General features: G+C 38.5%; 1 protein-coding gene across 1 annotated transcript in view; it reads left to right on the forward strand.

Annotated features, from left to right (window-relative positions):
- Window positions 1–18,263, forward strand: part of ESR2 (estrogen receptor 2) — a gene marked incomplete at its 5' end in the record, with an annotated part of 77,426 nt that overhangs the window by 31,366 nt on the left and 27,797 nt on the right. Inside the window, one exon of the mRNA XM_069091727.1 lies at window positions 14,979–15,117. Coding sequence (XP_068947828.1) covers window positions 14,979–15,117 — 139 coding nt within the window. The remainder of the gene's footprint in view (window positions 1–14,978; window positions 15,118–18,263) is intronic.

The following is an 18,263-nucleotide window of genomic DNA, read 5'->3' on the forward strand; positions in this document are numbered from 1 at the left end:
CTTCCTTCCTTCCTTCCTTCCTTCCTTCCTTCCTTCCTTCCTTCCTTTTTTCTTTCTTCCTTTCTCACTTAATGATAAGATTTTGGATCCTCCTGGCTCAGAGTGAATGTAAATAGTAACTGTTTCTCTTTTGGTCAGCAACCCTGAAAGTCTTCCACTCTCAGTTTGATTTTTTTAAAACAATAAAGTGACCATCCCTTGACTCACTTCTTAAAGAGGCCTATTCACTGAATGGGAGTTAGTCAAAGTGAGAACCTGAAAAGGCCTTAGCCTAAAAGGGCCAGGATCTCCCATTGCACCCTGGGCCATCTCCAGTTGTCCTGATGAATATCTGACCATTGGATCCAGATGGCTCTGGAGGAGAGAATGAGGCTAGTGACCTTGCACAGCCCTCCCCCACTCAAATCCAAGTCAAGTGCAAGTCATGTCATCATTTCCCTGCTGTTATAGTTCTCTTTGAAAGTGAAGGAGAAACACAACTTCCTGGTTTACCTGGGAATAAGACCCTACCACTCATTTTGAGGGTTTTGTTGCTCTAACCTCACGGTCTTCTCTAAGCATGTCTGTGCTCAGACACCAGCCCTAGCTCAAGATTCTTCCTTTGGTCCTGTTTCAGGACCAACTGTTGCAGCTGGTGGTATAGGTATCTTCCTGGTATCAGGAAGATCTGAGTTCAAATCCAGTCTCAGAAATTTAATAGCTGTCTGACTCTGGGCAAGTCATTTCTGGTTGCCTCAGTTTCTTTAATTATAAAATGAAGATAATAAATAGCACCTACCTCTCAAGTTTATGGTAAGGATCAAAGGAGCAAGACCTTACCACCTATCTCCTGGCTTCCATGGTGTCAAGGGCTTTCTCCAGTATCAGCCTGCCTTAGAACAAGATTTTTTTCTACCTCCTACCATCTAAGGGGATGGGACTGCCTGATGAGGCTCCCATAACTCTTCTTTCTCCTCCCTGTTGTAAAGTAGACCTCTGGGACCTCACAGGACACAGTATCACCACCTACCACAAAGTTGGACCTCAAGGAAAGACTTTGGGCAATCTAACCACATCTCTCCTGCAGGGGACCTCTCTCTAGGCACTGAGGACTCTACCTGTATTCATTCCTGGTTATCATACTTCCACCCTATGATTTTTGTACTCCTGGTATGTAATCTCCATTCCTTATGCCCAGCTTCCCCCTCTTTTACTCAGTTCAACTTCTCCCTCTTCTTCATTGCCCTTCCTCCATGTCCCTCTTCAAATCTAGCCATTCTTTTTACCAGGGACTCTATAATGTCTGCTTTGTTATCAACAGCCTTTCTGTTATCCTAAACATTCTTTCTCCTTATTCCAGCTACTAGGACTTACTGACACTTGGCTACTTCCTGATTACAACAATTTTCTTACCAGCCTTTCCAACACTGTTTGCAATTTCTCTCATGCTCCCAACTCTTTAGTCATGGTGAAGAACTTGGGATAATCCTTGATCCCCATGACCACTTCCAGATTTTCCCTCTACCATCATCACTCATCAAGCTCTCTCCTCCTTTGAGGTCTATATTATTCAAATTGATCACTGAATCCAGTCATTACCTATTGATACCCAGATCATTTTTCTTCTTTCCTTGGTGAATTTAGTGCCTGGCTCACGGTTTTTCTCTCCACCTCAATTTCCTTCCTCCTATTACATGTATATTGATGTTCCCTTGAATACCTTAACTTTCCAATTTCTCAATTCTTTCCTTTCCATGACCTACTCTTCACTCTACCTCAGCTACACACAAATACCCAAAAGTGTTCCACTTCCTTGTTAATGAACACCAAACTTTCTTTATATCATAATCTTTTATTACTTCATCTTTCCTTGGGCCTTCCAATCTATTGCCTTGTTCTTTATCTTCACTATAACCTCCATTCCCTCCCTCCCCTCCATCCTGTATGATAAGAGATAATATTATGTCTTTGTTGAGCCAAAGTCTCTCTCTTGAGTTCCAGCCTCACGTCAGTAATAACTTTTTGAGCATCTCCAATGGAATATATTGTAGGTGACCCAAATCCAACGTGTCCAAAACAGAGCTCATCCTCTTTTCCCAATATCCTTTCCTCTTCTGAATGTCTCTATTATTGAAGGTACAATCATCCTCCTACTCATGCAGGCTTGCAACTTTGGTGTCATCCTCAATTCCTCACTCTCAATCTGCTGCTAAATTTATCTTTTTTACCTTCATGAGTCCTGTAATTTCCCTATTCTGCACCCACACAGCCATTAGCACCTCTTGCTTAGGCTATCACAATAGATGCCTGTTTGGGGTCCCTGTCTCAAATGTGTCCTCACTACAATCTATACTGGTCTTAGCTGTCAAAGGGATTTTCCTAAAGAGCCATGTCATCCTCTACTCAGTAAAGTCCCATGTCTTCCTATTATCTCTAGGATCAAATATAAATTCCTCAGTCTGTCATTTAAGGTTCTTAATAACCTGGGCTTTTCTACCTTTTAAATATTCTTATACTTTACTCTCCTCCACACTTCTGTGATCCAGTTTTACTGGTCTACTCACCATTCCTCACACATAACACTCCATCTCCATCCTTTATTCAAATCTTGGAATTGGCAGTTCTACCATGCTTTCAATCCTTACCTCTGCTTTTTAGTTTCCTTGGCTTTGTTTAAGTCTTTTTTTTCATTTTTTCAAATGCTTTATTAACTTCTGATTTACATCATTCATTTCCACCAGATTTTGAGTTACAAATTTTCTCCCCATTTTTCCCCTACCCACTGCCCCAAAATAGCAGTCCCACAGGATATCCCCTCCTCCAATCTGCTCTCTCCCATATCTTCTCCTGTACCCCCTTTGAGTTTTCCAGTAGGGCATGGTGGATCTCTATGCCCCAGTGCCTGTATATCGTATTTTCCAATTACGTGTAAAATAGTATTAATAATAGTATATATATATATATATATATATATATATATATGCATGTATGCATGTATGTATGTATATATATTTTTTTTTAATTTGATTTTAAAACTTTGAATTCCAGATTCATTCCCTTCCTCTATTGTCACCCACCCTTACTGGGAAGATAAGCAGTTCAGTATAGGTTGTACATGTGTAGCTAATGCAAAACATTAATATAGTAGATGTATTTCAAAAGACTGACTATATTTCCCTCCCTCCTATCCCACCTCCCATTTGTTCTATTCTCTGCTTTGATCCAGTCCCTTTTCAAAAGTAGGTGCTTCCAACTTCCCTCTCCCCCAGCCCGCCCTCCCTTTCATCATACCCCCTCTCATCCCCTTCCCTCCTACTCTCCTTTAGGGTGAGATACCCTATTTAGTGTATATTTCATTCCCTCCCCGAGCCAAATTCAAAGAGAATAAGGTTAACCCATTCCCTTTTGCCTTCCTATTCTTCCCCTCCATTGTAACCATTTTCCCTTGCTTCTTTTGTATGATATATTTTACCCCTCTCATTATATTCCTATCTCACCTCTTAATTTCACCTTTTAAGTATCACCCCTTCCTATTAAATTGGTGTGCCCTCTATTTATGTATACCTGTAAATATATATACACACATTCACATATGTATTCATGCGCCCGTATACCCTCCAATATAGACATATATATGTACATATATACATATACATATATATCTATCTATTCCCTTCAACTATTTTCATACTGAGAAAAGTTTCATCAGTTACAATTATTGTTTTTCCATGTAGTAATGTTAAAAGTTCAACTTTGATAAGTTCCTTATGATTTCTTTTCCCTGTTTACCTTCTCATGCTTCTCTTGCTTCTTGTATCTGAATGTCAAATTTTCTATTCAACTCTGGTTTTTGCATCAAAAATGCTTGAAAGTCCTCTATTCCACTGAATGACCGTATTTTCCCCTGAAACATGATACTCAGTTTTTCTGGGTAGGTGATTATTGGTTTTTAATCCCAGTTCCTTTGACCTCTGGAATATCATATTCCAAGTCCTTTGATCCCTCAGTGCAGGAGCTGCCAGATCCTGGGTTATCCTGATTGTGTTTCCACAATATTCAAATTGTTTCTTCCTGGCTGCTTGTAATATTCTCTCCTTGATCTGGGAATTTCAGAACCTGGCTATAATATTTCCAGGAATTTTCTTTTGGGGATCTTTTTCAGGAGGGGATCACTGGATTCTTTCAACCTCTGTTTTACCCTCTGGTTCTAAAACATCAGGGCAGTATTCCTTGAGAATTTCTTGGAGGATTATTTCTAGCTTCTTTATTTTATCATGTCTTTTAGGTAGTCCAATAATTTTTAAATTATCTCTCCTGGTTCTATTTTCCAGGTCAGTGGTTTTTCTCATGACGTATTTCACATTGCCTTCTGTTCTTTCATTTGTTTGGATCTGTTTAACAGCATCTTGATTTCTCATAAAGTCATTAGCTTCCATTTCCTCCAATCTAGTTCTGAAGGAATGTTTCTCCTCAGTGAGCTTTTGAGATTCTTTTTCTATCTGGCAAATTCAACTTTTTAAGGCATTCTTCTCCTCATTGCCTTTTTGAGCCTCTTTTGCCATTTGAGTTAGTCTGTTTTTTAAGGTGTTATTTTCCTCAGTCAGGCTGTTGACTCTCATTTCATAATTTTCTTGCATCATTCTCATTTCTCTTTCCAATTTTTCCTCCACTTCTCTTATCTGCTTCTTAATGTCCTCTATGGCCTGTAACCAGCTCGTATTTTTCTTGGAAGCTCTTGGTGCAGGAGTTCCAACTTCACTGTCTTCTTCCTGTTCCATGCTTTGATCCTTTTTGTCCCCAAAATAGGAGTCTAATATTGGATTGCTTTGCTCGGTTTGCTTCCTTTGCCTGCTCATTTTGCCACTCAATTACTTGACTTTTGGACTTTTTGCCACAGTAGGACTCTGCCACCAGACAGGGGAGCTCCATTCCTAATGCTGGAGTTTTCTCAGCTGCCAGAGGTATTAGTTGGGTGCCCTCTCTGAAGCCTCCACATACTCTGGCAAGCTGATCACATACCCCAGGACCTCCACCCTAGACCACAATCCAGATCCAAGCAGGTTAAAGCAAGAGCAATTACCCCTCAGACTGGTTGCTTGGTCTCCCTACATTCTGCAGGCCAGGAGCTGAAGCTGCCATGTGGCGGCAGCAGCCCTCAGTGGCTTTTCACCCTGGGGGCAAAAGCTGATGCACTCCCAACTACTGGGTCCCAAAGTCCACACTGCACTGACCTCTCACTTTGTCCTTAGCATCTATGTGTTGATAATTCTGGACCGCCACAGCTGCTGGTGATCTGGAGTCCCTCCAGCCAGTGGCTGGTCAGGCCTGCCCTGGGGCTAAAACCTCAGAGTGGGGCTGGGGTCAGCTCCCAGAACACTGTTCTGGATGATTCCTGCCAGCCTGCCGGGCTGTACTCAGCGGGAGGTTAGCTTCTCTGTGTCATTTTGTGGGTTCTGTAGCTCCAAAGTTTGTTCAGAGTCCCCTTTCACATGGATTAGAGGTTGATGGAGCGGGAGCCACATGAAGGTCGTGTTTCTACTCTGCCATCTTGACTCCACCTTTGTTTAAGTCTTAACTAAAATCCTGCCTTACACAGGAGACTTGTCCTGGCTCTGGTAGCTACTAGCAGCTACTAGTGTATTCTCTTTTGAGATTACCTTCCATTTGGTATGTAGCTGATACATACCTAGTTACTTCTATGTTGTTTCCCCCATTAGAATGTGAGCTCTTTGAAGATAGGGCTATTTCTTACCTTTCTTGTTTACCAAGCACATAAAAAAAGTTTGGTGCGTAGTAAGCACTTGTATCCTTTTTGTGTTGTTCAGTCATTTCAGTCGTGTCTGATTCTTTGTGACCCCATTTGGAGTTTTCTTGGCAAAGATATTGGAGTAGTTTTCCATTTCCTTCTGGAGTTCATTTTACAGATGAGAAAACTGAGACAAAGCAGGTTAAATGACTTCCCCAGGATCATGCTGACTCAAGGCCAAGCACTCAATCCACTCTACCTCCTACCTGCCCACTTAGCATGTTGTATGTGCTATAAAAATGCTTATTCCAGGGCAGCAAGGTGATGCAGTGAATAGAGCACCAGTCCTGAAGTCAGGAGAACCTGAGTTCAAATCCGGCCTCAGACACTTAACACTTAACTAGTTGTGTGACCTTGGGCAAGTCACTTAACCCCAATTGCCTTGCCTTCCTCTCAAAAATGCTTTTTCCCTTCCTTTCCCTTCCCTTATTCTTTTTTTTAATCTTCTTACCCCTAACATAGCTTTAAAAGATAAAATCCTTTCTCTTGTCCTTAGTGTTCATCCCTAACTTTAATTCCTTCTGAGTTCTAGGTATTCCTGAACCCATTCTTAATAACACGGTGTCTCTCTTTTGTATTTATCATCCTTGTTATCATTTTCTTCACTTTTCTTCTTCATCAGAATCCTGTTTACTTCTGTCACCAGAATTTCGTTAAAAGACCATGCACTTTGTTCTTTCTGGTCTGACTTTCACTACAGCATTTTAGACAATAGGATCTAATTTATCCTTTTCTCCAAACGTTTTGGAACCTGCTGTATGGATATATCATTTCATCCCAAGGTTCTATCACTTCTACTTCAGGAAACAATTTATAGTTTTTGTTCACAATCAGGTTTGGAATAAGTCTGCCTGGACACTTCGACTTTTTGAAGAATGATGCTATCTATGGAAAGTTAAGAACTTACTAGATATTCTACTCTACTTTGGGCAGCTATGTGGCCCAGTAGATAGAGCACTGGGTTTGGAATCAAGAAGACTCATCTTCATGAGTTCAAATATTGCCTCAATCATGAGCTGTGCGACCCTGGGCAAGTCACTTAACCCTGTTTGCCTCAATTCCTCATATGTAAAATGAGCTGGAGAAGTAAATGGCAAACCACTCCAGTGTCTTTGCCAAGGAAACCTCAAATGGAGTCACAAATAATTGGATGCAACTGAAACAACTCAACAACAACCTCCTCCTCCTGGTACTACTACCACCATCACCACCACCACCACCACCAACCACCACCACCACCACCACCACCACCACCACCAATCACCACCACCACCATCACCACTACTAACCACTACCACTACCCTACTCAACTTTTAGCTGCTACTCTACTCTTACCAGGTGTCTGGATAGTTGAAATTCACTCTTACTATTAGAACTTTGTGCCAGATTCATATTCCTATTTCCTTTTCTCATAATTTGTTTCCTCCACCTGTCTGAGTGATAAATTGTCCCTGAACCACATGTTGTCTATTTCCCTTTTGTTCATGAATTTCCTCATGTACCTTTCAGGTTTTCACTGTTAATCTACTATCCTTTGATCTGTTCCCTTTTAATAAAATATACCTCTCCATATCCCTGAGTTTCATCTCACCAAGTTCAATTTTAGAGTTGGGAGGGAACTTGGTAGTTGTCTATTTTAACTCATTACTATCCCCCCAAAAAAAAATCTTGCTCTAATACAACCAACAAGTGTTCATCCTATTTATTGGTCATACTCTATATTTGAATATATTGACATCTGAGGCCATAGGTGTTACCACTGCCCCTAGATACTATCTTCTATGAATTATTTCCTAAGTCGTACCTAATTTCTCTGTGCTATCTAGCTTGGTATATTGACTTGGCTGCAATTTTCTACTTTCTTCTCTATTTTCATTTTGAAACTTGTAATCAGATTTTTAAAGTCTCCAGGCAAATTTTTTTGATAGTTTTTACATAACTTTCTCAGGAAGGCCTTCAATAGAGGAGGAAGTCATCATCTTTTGTCAGTAGGCTTAAGAAGGGCACCAGTCTCTTATTCTTAGGCTCGTAATAAGTAGTATATACAAATCAGAAGGGCCTGAATTTCTAGGCTGGTATTTCAGTAAATCCATTAAATTAAAACATTGACAAAACAATAATATTGGGAAAGGGGAAAATAAGAAAATAGGTTAAGAATTCTGCAGAACAATGAGGCTGGGGGGGGCGGTCCTTGTGTGTCTGGGTTTTTGTTTACCTATTCTCTGTATGTCCTTGGGGAAGTCATACTTCAGGCTATGCTGAAAACTGCTTGAGGTCTTAAAAAGAGAGAATAGCAAAGAGATGAATGAGCAGGATCCTTTTATAAGAATGAGAACAACTGTGTTCTTGATAGCATCTTATGAATCCTTCCCTGTTTTTTCAGACATAACTTTATCCCTATATCGGAGCTCATGAAGTTCTGAGATTTGCAATCATTCCCCATTCCTTCACCTTTAACCCCCACCCCCATCCATCACTAGTCAAATCTTTTCATTTCTACTTCTGAAACATCTTTTCAACAGTCTTTCATCTGTTGCTTCTTTTCTATTCTGACATCTTTCCATTTGTGTTTCTACACATCCTCGGCAAGGCCAGACAGTTAATCTGTGGAGTAGGGAGTCAGCATCTTTGACAAGATGTCTAAGAAAGAGACCTGTGTCTCTCTTATTCTCCTAGTAAGCAATATATCAAAATTAGAAGTGTTTGAATTTCTAGGCCCTCTCATAACACCTTGCCTGGATTATTTATTATAATAGTCCCATTACTAGTTGCTTACCTCCAGTCTTTTCTTTCTCTAGCCCATCCTACATGCAGCAGTAGGAAGCATGATTAGCTGAGTAATTCATGTCAGTGTTATTGTTCAGTTGTGTCCAACTGTTCATGACCCCATTATGGAGTTTTCTTGGCAAAGATATTACAGTGGTTTTCATTTCCTTCTCCAGTGGATTAAGGCAAAAAGAAGTTAAGTGACTTGCTTAAGGTCACACAGCTAGTAAGTATCCAAGGCCAGGTTTGAGCCCTGTTCTTCCTGACTCCAGGTCCGGTGTTCTGTCCACTGAGTCATCTAACTGCCTCTTACCTGAGTAATACCTTTTTTTCAACCTCTCATTTTAATTTAATTTAATTTTACGTCCTTCCTCACCTGCACCCCCCCCCTTAATTAGAAAAAAGAAAAAAGAAATCTTTGTAACAAATATCCACAGTTAAACCAAAAATTCTCCCACTGGCCATGTCCCAAAATCCCCTGAGTCCATTACATTTTGTCAGGAGATGGATAACATGCTTCACCATCAGCCCTCCAGAATTTTGATTCATTATTGCATTGATTAGAGCTCTTAAGTCTCAGCCATCTTTCCAAGATGCAAGTCTGACCATGGCACTCTTTTTTCAATGGTTTCTCATTCCTACCAAATAATGTTTAGATTCCTTTTCCCAACTATTTAAACACTTTAAAATCTTTGTTTCAATCTAACTTTTGTGCCTTATCACATATGGCTCTCTTCAGTTACTTTTTAAATAGCTTAATTGTATTTTTCATTGTCTCTTATTCTTTTCTTGCCCTGTCTCTTTTCCATCCTTTTATTTACCATATCTCCAAACCTGGGATTATATTATAAAACATGTTAAAAGTTGTAACATAATAAAGTAGCTCATATATATATATATATGCAACACTATAGTGTTAAGAACTTCCTTCATCACAACCCTATGATTTAGATAATACTATCCAGTCTAAGGAGCAGCTACATGGAACATTAGGCCTAAAGTCAAGAAGGCCTAAGTTCAAATCCAGCCTCAGATACTTATTAGCTGTGTGACCCTGGGCAAGTCATGTAACCCTGTTTGCCTCAGTTTCCTCATGTGTAAAATGATCTGAAGAAGGAAATGGCAAACCCCTTCAGTATCTTTGCCAAGAAAACCCCAAATGGGGTCATGAAGAGTCAGATATGACTGAAAATGACTGAATGATATGAACAACAACAACAAAATTCAGTCTAGAAAGGACTTTAATGGTGGAACCTTCAGGTACTATAGCAGGTCTGTAAAGGAAATCTCTTTAAGAAGGAAGACTGGCTACCTGGTCAGATTCAAATCCCAACAGACAAGGGGTCAACTATATATAGCTGCGCTGGTGTATCATCTAAAAATATTAATGTAATTTTTTTCAATTAGCAAAAACTCATTTTCTCACCTTTCTACCTACCCTGCTACTTCCCATTGAGGAGAAAAAGAAAAAGATATCTTTTGTAATAAATGTGCATAGTCAAGATTAATGTGGAATGGAAAATTTCCTACATTAGCTATGTTCCAAAAACACTTGTCTCTTTCTTGGTGCAAGATCTCTAAAAAGCCAAAGGTATCAATCACTCTTAACTGTTGAACAATAGGTTCAAGTACCCACCTGTCTTTGCATATTAGAGGATTGTGCTATTACTAAATGGTGACTTGGCTGACATAAGACATGGTTTGAGATTTAACTATCATAGAGTTAGCATGGTTTTATCACAAGGTATTGATATATGGCAGTAGGAGAAGGCACTTCATTGTTATGAGAACACTTCTTGGCCATTGCTACAGGCCAGTCCCTAAACCTTGCTTGCTGGTGCCTTACATTAACAATAATAATAAATAAAGAGCTAACAAGTTCTCACTATGTGGTAGGCACTGTGGTAAGCCCTTTACAATTCTCTGATTTGATCCGCACAACAACGCTGGGAGGGAGTGAATCATAATCCTCATTTTTCACATACAAGGAAACTGAGTGAAACAGAAATTAAGTTACTTGCTCACTTAGTCACACAGTGAGTAAGTGTTTGAGGTCAGATTTTAACTCCATTATTCCAGATTCCAGAACTAGCTCTCTATCCACTGTGCCACCTAGCTGCCTTCCCTCTTATTTTTTTTAAATTTTTATTTTTTTTAAATTAGATTTTGTTTATTTTAGTTTACATAATTCATTTCCACAAGATTTTGAGTTACAAATTTTCTCCCCATCTTTCCCCTACCCACCACGCCAAAACAGTGATCCCACTATATGCCCCCTCTCGCAATCTGCTCTCTCCTATATCCTCCCCCATCCCCCCTCTGACTTTCTGCAGGGTAAGAAGGATCTCTATACCCCAGTGCCTGTATATATCATTTCGCAGTTGCATGTAAATAATAATAACAATAATAATAATAATTTTGTAAACATTTCATTTTGATTTTAAAACTTTGAATTCTAAATTATTTCACTTCCTCATCATCACCCATCCTTACTGGGAAGATAAGCAATTCAATATAGGTTGTACATGTGTAGCTATGCAAAACATGTCCATAGTGGATACATTGTGAAAGACTGACTATATTTCCCTCCATCCTATCCCTACACCCTCTTGTTCTATTCTCTACTTTGACCCTGTCCCTTTTCAAAAGTGAGTGCTTCCAACTTCCTCCCCCCAACCTAATCCCCCCTCTCATCCCCTTCCCCCCTACTCTCCTGTAGGGTGAGATACCCTATTTAGTGTGTAAGTAATTCCCTCCCTAAGCCACATTCAAAGAGAGTAAGGTTGACTCATTCCCTTTTGCTTTCCTGTTCTTCCCCTCCATTGTAACAGTATTCCATTGCCTCTTTTATATGAGATAATATATCCCATTCTATCTCTCCCCATCTCTGCTCATTATATTCTTCTCTCACCTCTCAATTTGACCTTTTAAGTATCATCCCTTCCTATTCAATTGGTCCTGTGCCCTCTATCTATGTCTACCTGTACACATATATACACACATTCACATATGTATTCATATGCCCATATACCCTTCTATATAGACATATATATGTACATATACATATATGTATATATATTATATATATACACACATTTCTATTCCCTTCAATTATTCTCATACTGAGAAAAGTTTCATAAGTTACAATTATCGTTTTTCCATGTATGAATGTAAATAGTTCAATTTTGATAAGTTCCTTATGATTTCTTTTCCTATTTTCCTTCTCATGCTTCTCTTGCTTCTTGTATCTGAATGTCAAATTTTCTATTCAACTCTTGTTTTTCATCAAGAATGTTTGAAAGTTCTCTATTTCATTGAATTTTCCACTGAAACATGATACTCAGTTTTGCTGCATAGGTAATTCGTGATTTTAATCCCAGCTACTTTGACCTCCAGAATATTGTATTCCAAGCTCTTCAATCTCTCAATGTAGAAGATGCCAGATCCTGTGTTATCCTGAAAGTGTTTCCACAGTATTCAAATTGGTTCTTCCTAGCTGCTTGTAATATTCTGTCTTTGATCTGCGAATTCTGGAACCTGGCTATACTAGGAGTTTTCTTTTTGGCACCTTTTTCAGGAGGTGATCAGTGGATTCATTCAACCTCTATTTTGCCCTCTGGTTTTAAAACATCAGGGCAATTTTCCTTGAGAATATCTTGAAGGATGATTTCTAGGTTCTTTTTTCATCATGGCTTTCAGGTAGTCCAATAATTTTTAAATTATCTCTCCTGGATCTATTTTCCAGGTCAGTGATTTTCCCAATGAGATATTTCACATTGCCTTCTATTTTTTCATTTGTTTGGACCTGTTTAATAATATCTTGATTTCTCATAAAGTCACTAGCTTCCATTTGCTCCAATCTAATTCTGAGGGAATGATTCTCTTCAGTGAACTTTTGAGATTCTTTTTCTATCTGGCATATTTGGCTTTTTAAGGCATTCTTCCCCTCATTGGCTTTTTGAGCCTTTTTTGTCATTTGACTTAGTCTATTTTTTAAGATATTATTTTCTTCAGTCAGGTTGTTGACTCTCTTTTCCTGATTTTCTTGCATCATTCCCATTCCTTCTTCCCAATTTTTCCTCCACTTCTCTTATTTGGTTTTCTTCTTAAGCTCCTCTATGACCTTTTAACCAGTTCATATGTTTCCTGGAAACTTTTGGTGCAGTTCTGACTTCATTGTCTTCCTCATGTTCCTTGATTTGATCCTTTGTGTCCCCAAAAAAGGAATCCAAAGTTGGATTGCTATGCTTGCTTTGTTTCCTTTACTTGATCATGTTGCCACTAAATTATTTGACTTTTGAGCTTTTTTTTTAATCAAATGCTTTATTAACTTCTAGTTTACATCATTCATTTCTGCGAGATTTTGAGTTATAAATTTTCTCCCTGTTTTTCCCCTACCAACCACCCAAAAATAACTATCCCACTGGATATCCCCTCCTCCAATCTGCTCTCTCCCATATCTTTCCCCATACCCCTCTGAATTTCCAGTAGGGCACAGTGGTTCTCTCTGCCCCAGTGCCTGTATATCTTACTTCCCAGGTACAAGTAAAATAATATTAATGATAGTATATATATATATATATATATATATATATATATATATATATATATATATATATATGTATAAAACATTTGATTTTAAAACTTTAAATTCCAGATTCATTCCCTTCCTTCCTTGTCACCCACCCTTACTGAGAAGATAATCAATTCAATATAGGTTGTACATGTAGCTATGCAAAACGTTTCCCTAGTGGATATTTGTGAAAGACTGACTATATTTCGCTCCCTCCTATCCTACCTCCCACTTGTTCTATTCTCTGCTTTGATCCCATCCCTTTTCAAAAGTGGGTACTTCCAACTTCCCTCCCCCAAGCCTGTCTCCCTTCCATCATTCTCCCTCTCATCCTCTTCCCCCTACTTTCCTGTAAGGTGAGATACCCTATTTAGTGTGCATTTCATTCCCTCCTCAAGCCAAATTCAATGGGAATAAGGTTGACCCATTCCCTTTTGCCTTCCTATTCTTCCACTCCATTGTAACCATTTTCCCTTGCCTCTTTCATATGAGATAGTTTACTCCATTCTGTCTGTCCCCATCTCCTCTCATTATATTCCTCTCTCACCTCTTAATATCACCTTGTAAGTATCATCCCTTCCTTTTAAATTGGTCCTGTGCCCTCTATCTATGTATACCTGTACACATATATACATACATTCACGTATGTATTCATATGCCCATGTACTTTCCTATATAGACATATATATGTATGCATATATGCATATACTCACATATATGTATATATAAATACATGCATACATACACATATATACATTTCTATTCCCTTCAGCTATTCTTATACTGAGAAAAGTTTCATCGGTTACAATTATCATTTTTCTGTGTAAGGATATAAATATTTCAACTTTGATACCTTCCTAATGATTTAGAATCTTCATCATGGTTTTGAGGTTCATTGAGAATCTTTGGAGTTAATTGAGTTGGGAAGAAAACTCAGAAAGCATCTAAAGTAACCAATACCTGAATAATAATCACATCATCAACTTGCCTAATGAGAATTCCTTGAGCCTTTGCTTGAAGACCTGCTGAGACAGAAAGCTCACTACATCTAGAAACAATCTTTCCCTTTTTTTTTTTTACTTTTTGAGTCTAAACCAACCTTTTTGTACGTAACTTTTACCTGTTACTCCTACTTCTGTTCTCTGAGACTGAGCAGAAGTTAAATCCTTCTTCCACCTGACAAAATGGACTCCCACCTAGATTCTTTCTTTCTCAGTTCTTCCTGTTGAGTTTTAGAACTTGGGATCAAATCCCATCTTTGCTACTTGCCAACTTTTGACTAAGGTCAAGACTCTATCTGTCCCTCCCTTCTCTACTCCCACCTCCACCTCTCTCGATTCCAGTGAAAATATTTGTTATATATCCAGCCAAGAGATAACATTTGTAAAGTGCTTACTTAGTATAGTGCCTGGAACTTAGTAGGTACTATATAAATACTTATTCTCGCCTCCATCCCCCTCATCTCTATTCCAAAAGCACCTCCTACAGTGTTCTGCTTAAGGTGGGGATTTACTGAATGTTATTGATTTGAAATTCTCAACAATTCAAAGCAAACAAAGGTAAAGCTAATAAAGAGGAGTTGTAGTTTCTTGCCCCTGCTCTCCCTCAGTTTCCCTTGGCAGAAGTTAAAGAGGTAAGAGTCCAGGTAGGAGTTCATTATAATTCTAAACAAAATCAATTTCATACACCAAGGACAGGAAAATGTGTGCTGCTGATTTGTTTGACTAACACTGTTTTTCTTTAACGAGGATTTTTTTCCTCATTTCATAAACATTGATCACTTTTCTGTAAAGTGTTTTCTTAACTCTTACTGTGTGTGAACATGCCTGACATTTATCCTTTTATTTCTGCTAGGCTTTGTGGAGCTCAGCCTTTACGACCAAGTGAGGCTTTTAGAAAGCTGCTGGATGGAAGTGTTAATGGTGGGCCTGATGTGGAGATCAATTGATCATCCTGGCAAACTCATCTTTGCGCCAGACCTTGTTCTGGACAGGTGAGAAAAACGTAAATTGTCTCTTCTGACTGAGATCCGTCTATAGCACTTAGTGAAAGGGAAGCTGGCTGCTAGTCCTGCAATTAAAACTGCACACCTGAAAGTGCAATTAGATGATGCTAATGTCATAAGCTCCTTCACTGGGTCAAGAACTCTAGACTTAGAGAACATTGTCACAAGTTTCCAAAAACCAAATGAATATTTTTTTAAATCATTAGATTATTATTAGATTACATGATTATATAATGGCCAAGTGATCTATTAAACATAAAAGTAAATTATATTTTGTGAAATATATGGTTGAGGGACGGCTGGGTGGCTCAGAACAGGGCACCAGCCCTGGAGTCAGGAGGACCTGAGTTCAAATCTGATCTCAGACACTTAACACTTACTAGCCATGTTACCTTGGGCAAGTCACTTAACCCCAATTGCCCTGCCTTCCCCCTCCAAAAAGCAAAAAGGACAAGAAAAGAAATATATGGTTGATCAACTGTTTGGGTCCATTCAATTTTTTTTCTATATTAAACATTGTGTTCAGCCTTTACTTCCCATATATGTCACTGCTTATTCTTTCCACCTGCTACTCAAACTACCATAAATTGGTTGAGTTTGGAGGTGATAGGCGGAGAGTAGAAAGGCCTGCGTTGCCTGGTTATTCAAGTATTGTTTGGGAAAATTACTGTTGTTGTTGTTAATAATACTAATGATAAACATTTAGAGATTGATTTGTGTGCCACGAAATGCGATTACCTGAATATTCAATGTATAACTCAAGAACTATTTGGGGGAAATTATTGTTATTTTTGTTATTGTTAAGAATAATAATTATAAATATACAGAGATAAAAATGCAGTATTTGGCTGGTTTAAAGAATCATAGAATTTTAGAGCTGAAAGGAATCCTTTGAAATCACCTAATACAAATTCCTTATTTTGTAGATTATGAAACTGAGAACCACAGAGGTTAAGTGACTTGTCCAGTGTCATGTAACTTCTTAATACTGGGTGATAGAGTGGTGTACTAGAAGTCACTGGTACTAAACACAGGACACAAACTTTTTTAAAATTAAATTTTACCTTATTTTCACAAAGATCTACATTCTCCCCTCTGCCCCCTGTCAGAAAGCAAAACACAAAAACAAAAACAAAACACCTCTATGACAAACATGCATAGCAAAGCAAATTCCCATATTTGCCATGTCCAAAAAAAAGTCTCAATTTGTATTCAGTATCCATGATCTCTCTATTATAGTGGGGGAAACATGATTTGTCATGAGTCCTCTATAATCACAGCTGGTTATTGTGTTGAGAGGAATCAGGAGATGTAGATCTGATTCTTGTACTGTTCACATACTAGCTATGGGACCCTAAGCAAATCGCTTAACCTTTCTGTGCCTCAGTTTCCCCATCAGTAAAATGGAGATAAGAAAATTTACACTACATACCTCATAGAGTTATTATGAGGAAAGTCCCTCTTTCACAAATGTAAAGAACTATATGAAAATGAGTTTATAGTAGTAATAGTAGAGCCTAGAATAGGGCTTAAGTCTTCCGGCTCCTAGTACATTGATCTTACCATGATACCACTCTGTGTTTAGTAAATTGGTGTTCAATGAGCACCTTTACTGCATAGACTCTAAATATATGAATTACCCCTATAGACTAGGAGGAAAAAAAATCCTGATTGAATCTATTGGAAACAGAATTTCCAACCACCCTGCCCTTGTTGAATAATGGAATCCTGTTATATGTAAGGCATCTGTGGCCTGATTAGCATAGAGCTAAATATAAATGATATCATTTAATATAGCTAGATTCCCAACTCCATACTTTCAGTTCAATAAATCCTCAATCACACAGATTGAAATTTCACTGATTCACTCATAAATGTTTTATTTTTAATGACTAGTGTTTCCACTTATGAAGTATGTTGCTACTTCATAGTTACAGTATATATAAACAGATTTGTACAAAGAATGTGTTCTATGTATAAGTAACATTTGGAATGATGTCAGTGGCTGCTCACAGTTTTTAGAACCGCCATTAGAGCTCTGTACAAACTTTATAAAGTAGGAGGGTCGTCCTCTCCACCTAGATACCCAAGGCTTGCACTCTGCCCCCCAGCTGTCCAAAACCTCCCAGACAGACATTCTGATTAAGTCTTCCCTCCTCTTCCCTGCCATGCTCAGGACTGTAATCATCATGGGGCATTGGAGGCATTGTACATTTGGTTTGTTTTGGCAGGCAGATTCCCAAATATTTTATAATGTCTATGGTAACTTTAAATGGGATTTCTCTTTCTATCTCTTGCTGTTGAATTTCATTAGAAATATACAGGAATGCTGAGGATTTATGTGGGTTTACTTATATCCTGCAACTTTGCCAAATTTATTTATTGTCTCAAGTAGTTTTTTACTTGATTCTCTAGGATTCTCTAAGTATATCATCATATCATCTGCAAAGAGTGATAGCTTGGTCTCTTGTTTGCTTAATTTGATTCCTTTGATTACTTTTTCTTCTCTGTTACTGTTAACATTTCTAGTACCAGATTGAATAAGAGGGGTGATAGTGGACATACTTGTTTCACCCCTGATCTTATGGGAAATGCTTCTAGCTTATCCCCATTACATATAATACTTGCTGATGGCTTTAAATAGATGCTACCTATATTTTAAGGAAGGTCCCATTTATTCTTATACTTTCAGTATTTTTAATAGGAATGGATGTTGTATATTGTCAAAAGCCTTTTCTACGTCTATTGAGATAATCTTGTGGTTTCTTTTCATCCTTTTCACTGTTTCCTTCAGAAGCCTGTTAATACATTACCTTATAACATAGCATCATGTGATGTGACCCTTTTCTCTATTGTATCTGTGTCAAAGGTAGCTTGAATGCCACCACTCTTTTTAGCATAGGTTCAACATTGGAATGAAAGGAAGTACTGTTGGGGGTGGCCAGGTGGCGCAGTGAGTAAGAGAGCCGGCCCTGGAGTTGGGAGACACGGGATTGGTTCCAGCCTCAGATACTTGGCTCCCACACAAAAAAAAAACTGGCCATGTAACTTGAGCAGTTACTTAACCCCAATTGCTTTAAAAAAAGAAAGGAAGGAAGGAAGGAAGGAAGGAAGGAAGGAAGGAAGGAAGGAAG

Source organism: Petaurus breviceps, unplaced genomic scaffold (assembly GCF_028583685.1).
Source record: "Petaurus breviceps papuanus isolate PSGF00001 unplaced genomic scaffold, PetGlider_PUasm1.0 189, whole genome shotgun sequence".
In the NCBI taxonomy this organism is placed as follows: domain Eukaryota; kingdom Metazoa; phylum Chordata; class Mammalia; order Diprotodontia; family Petauridae; genus Petaurus; species Petaurus breviceps.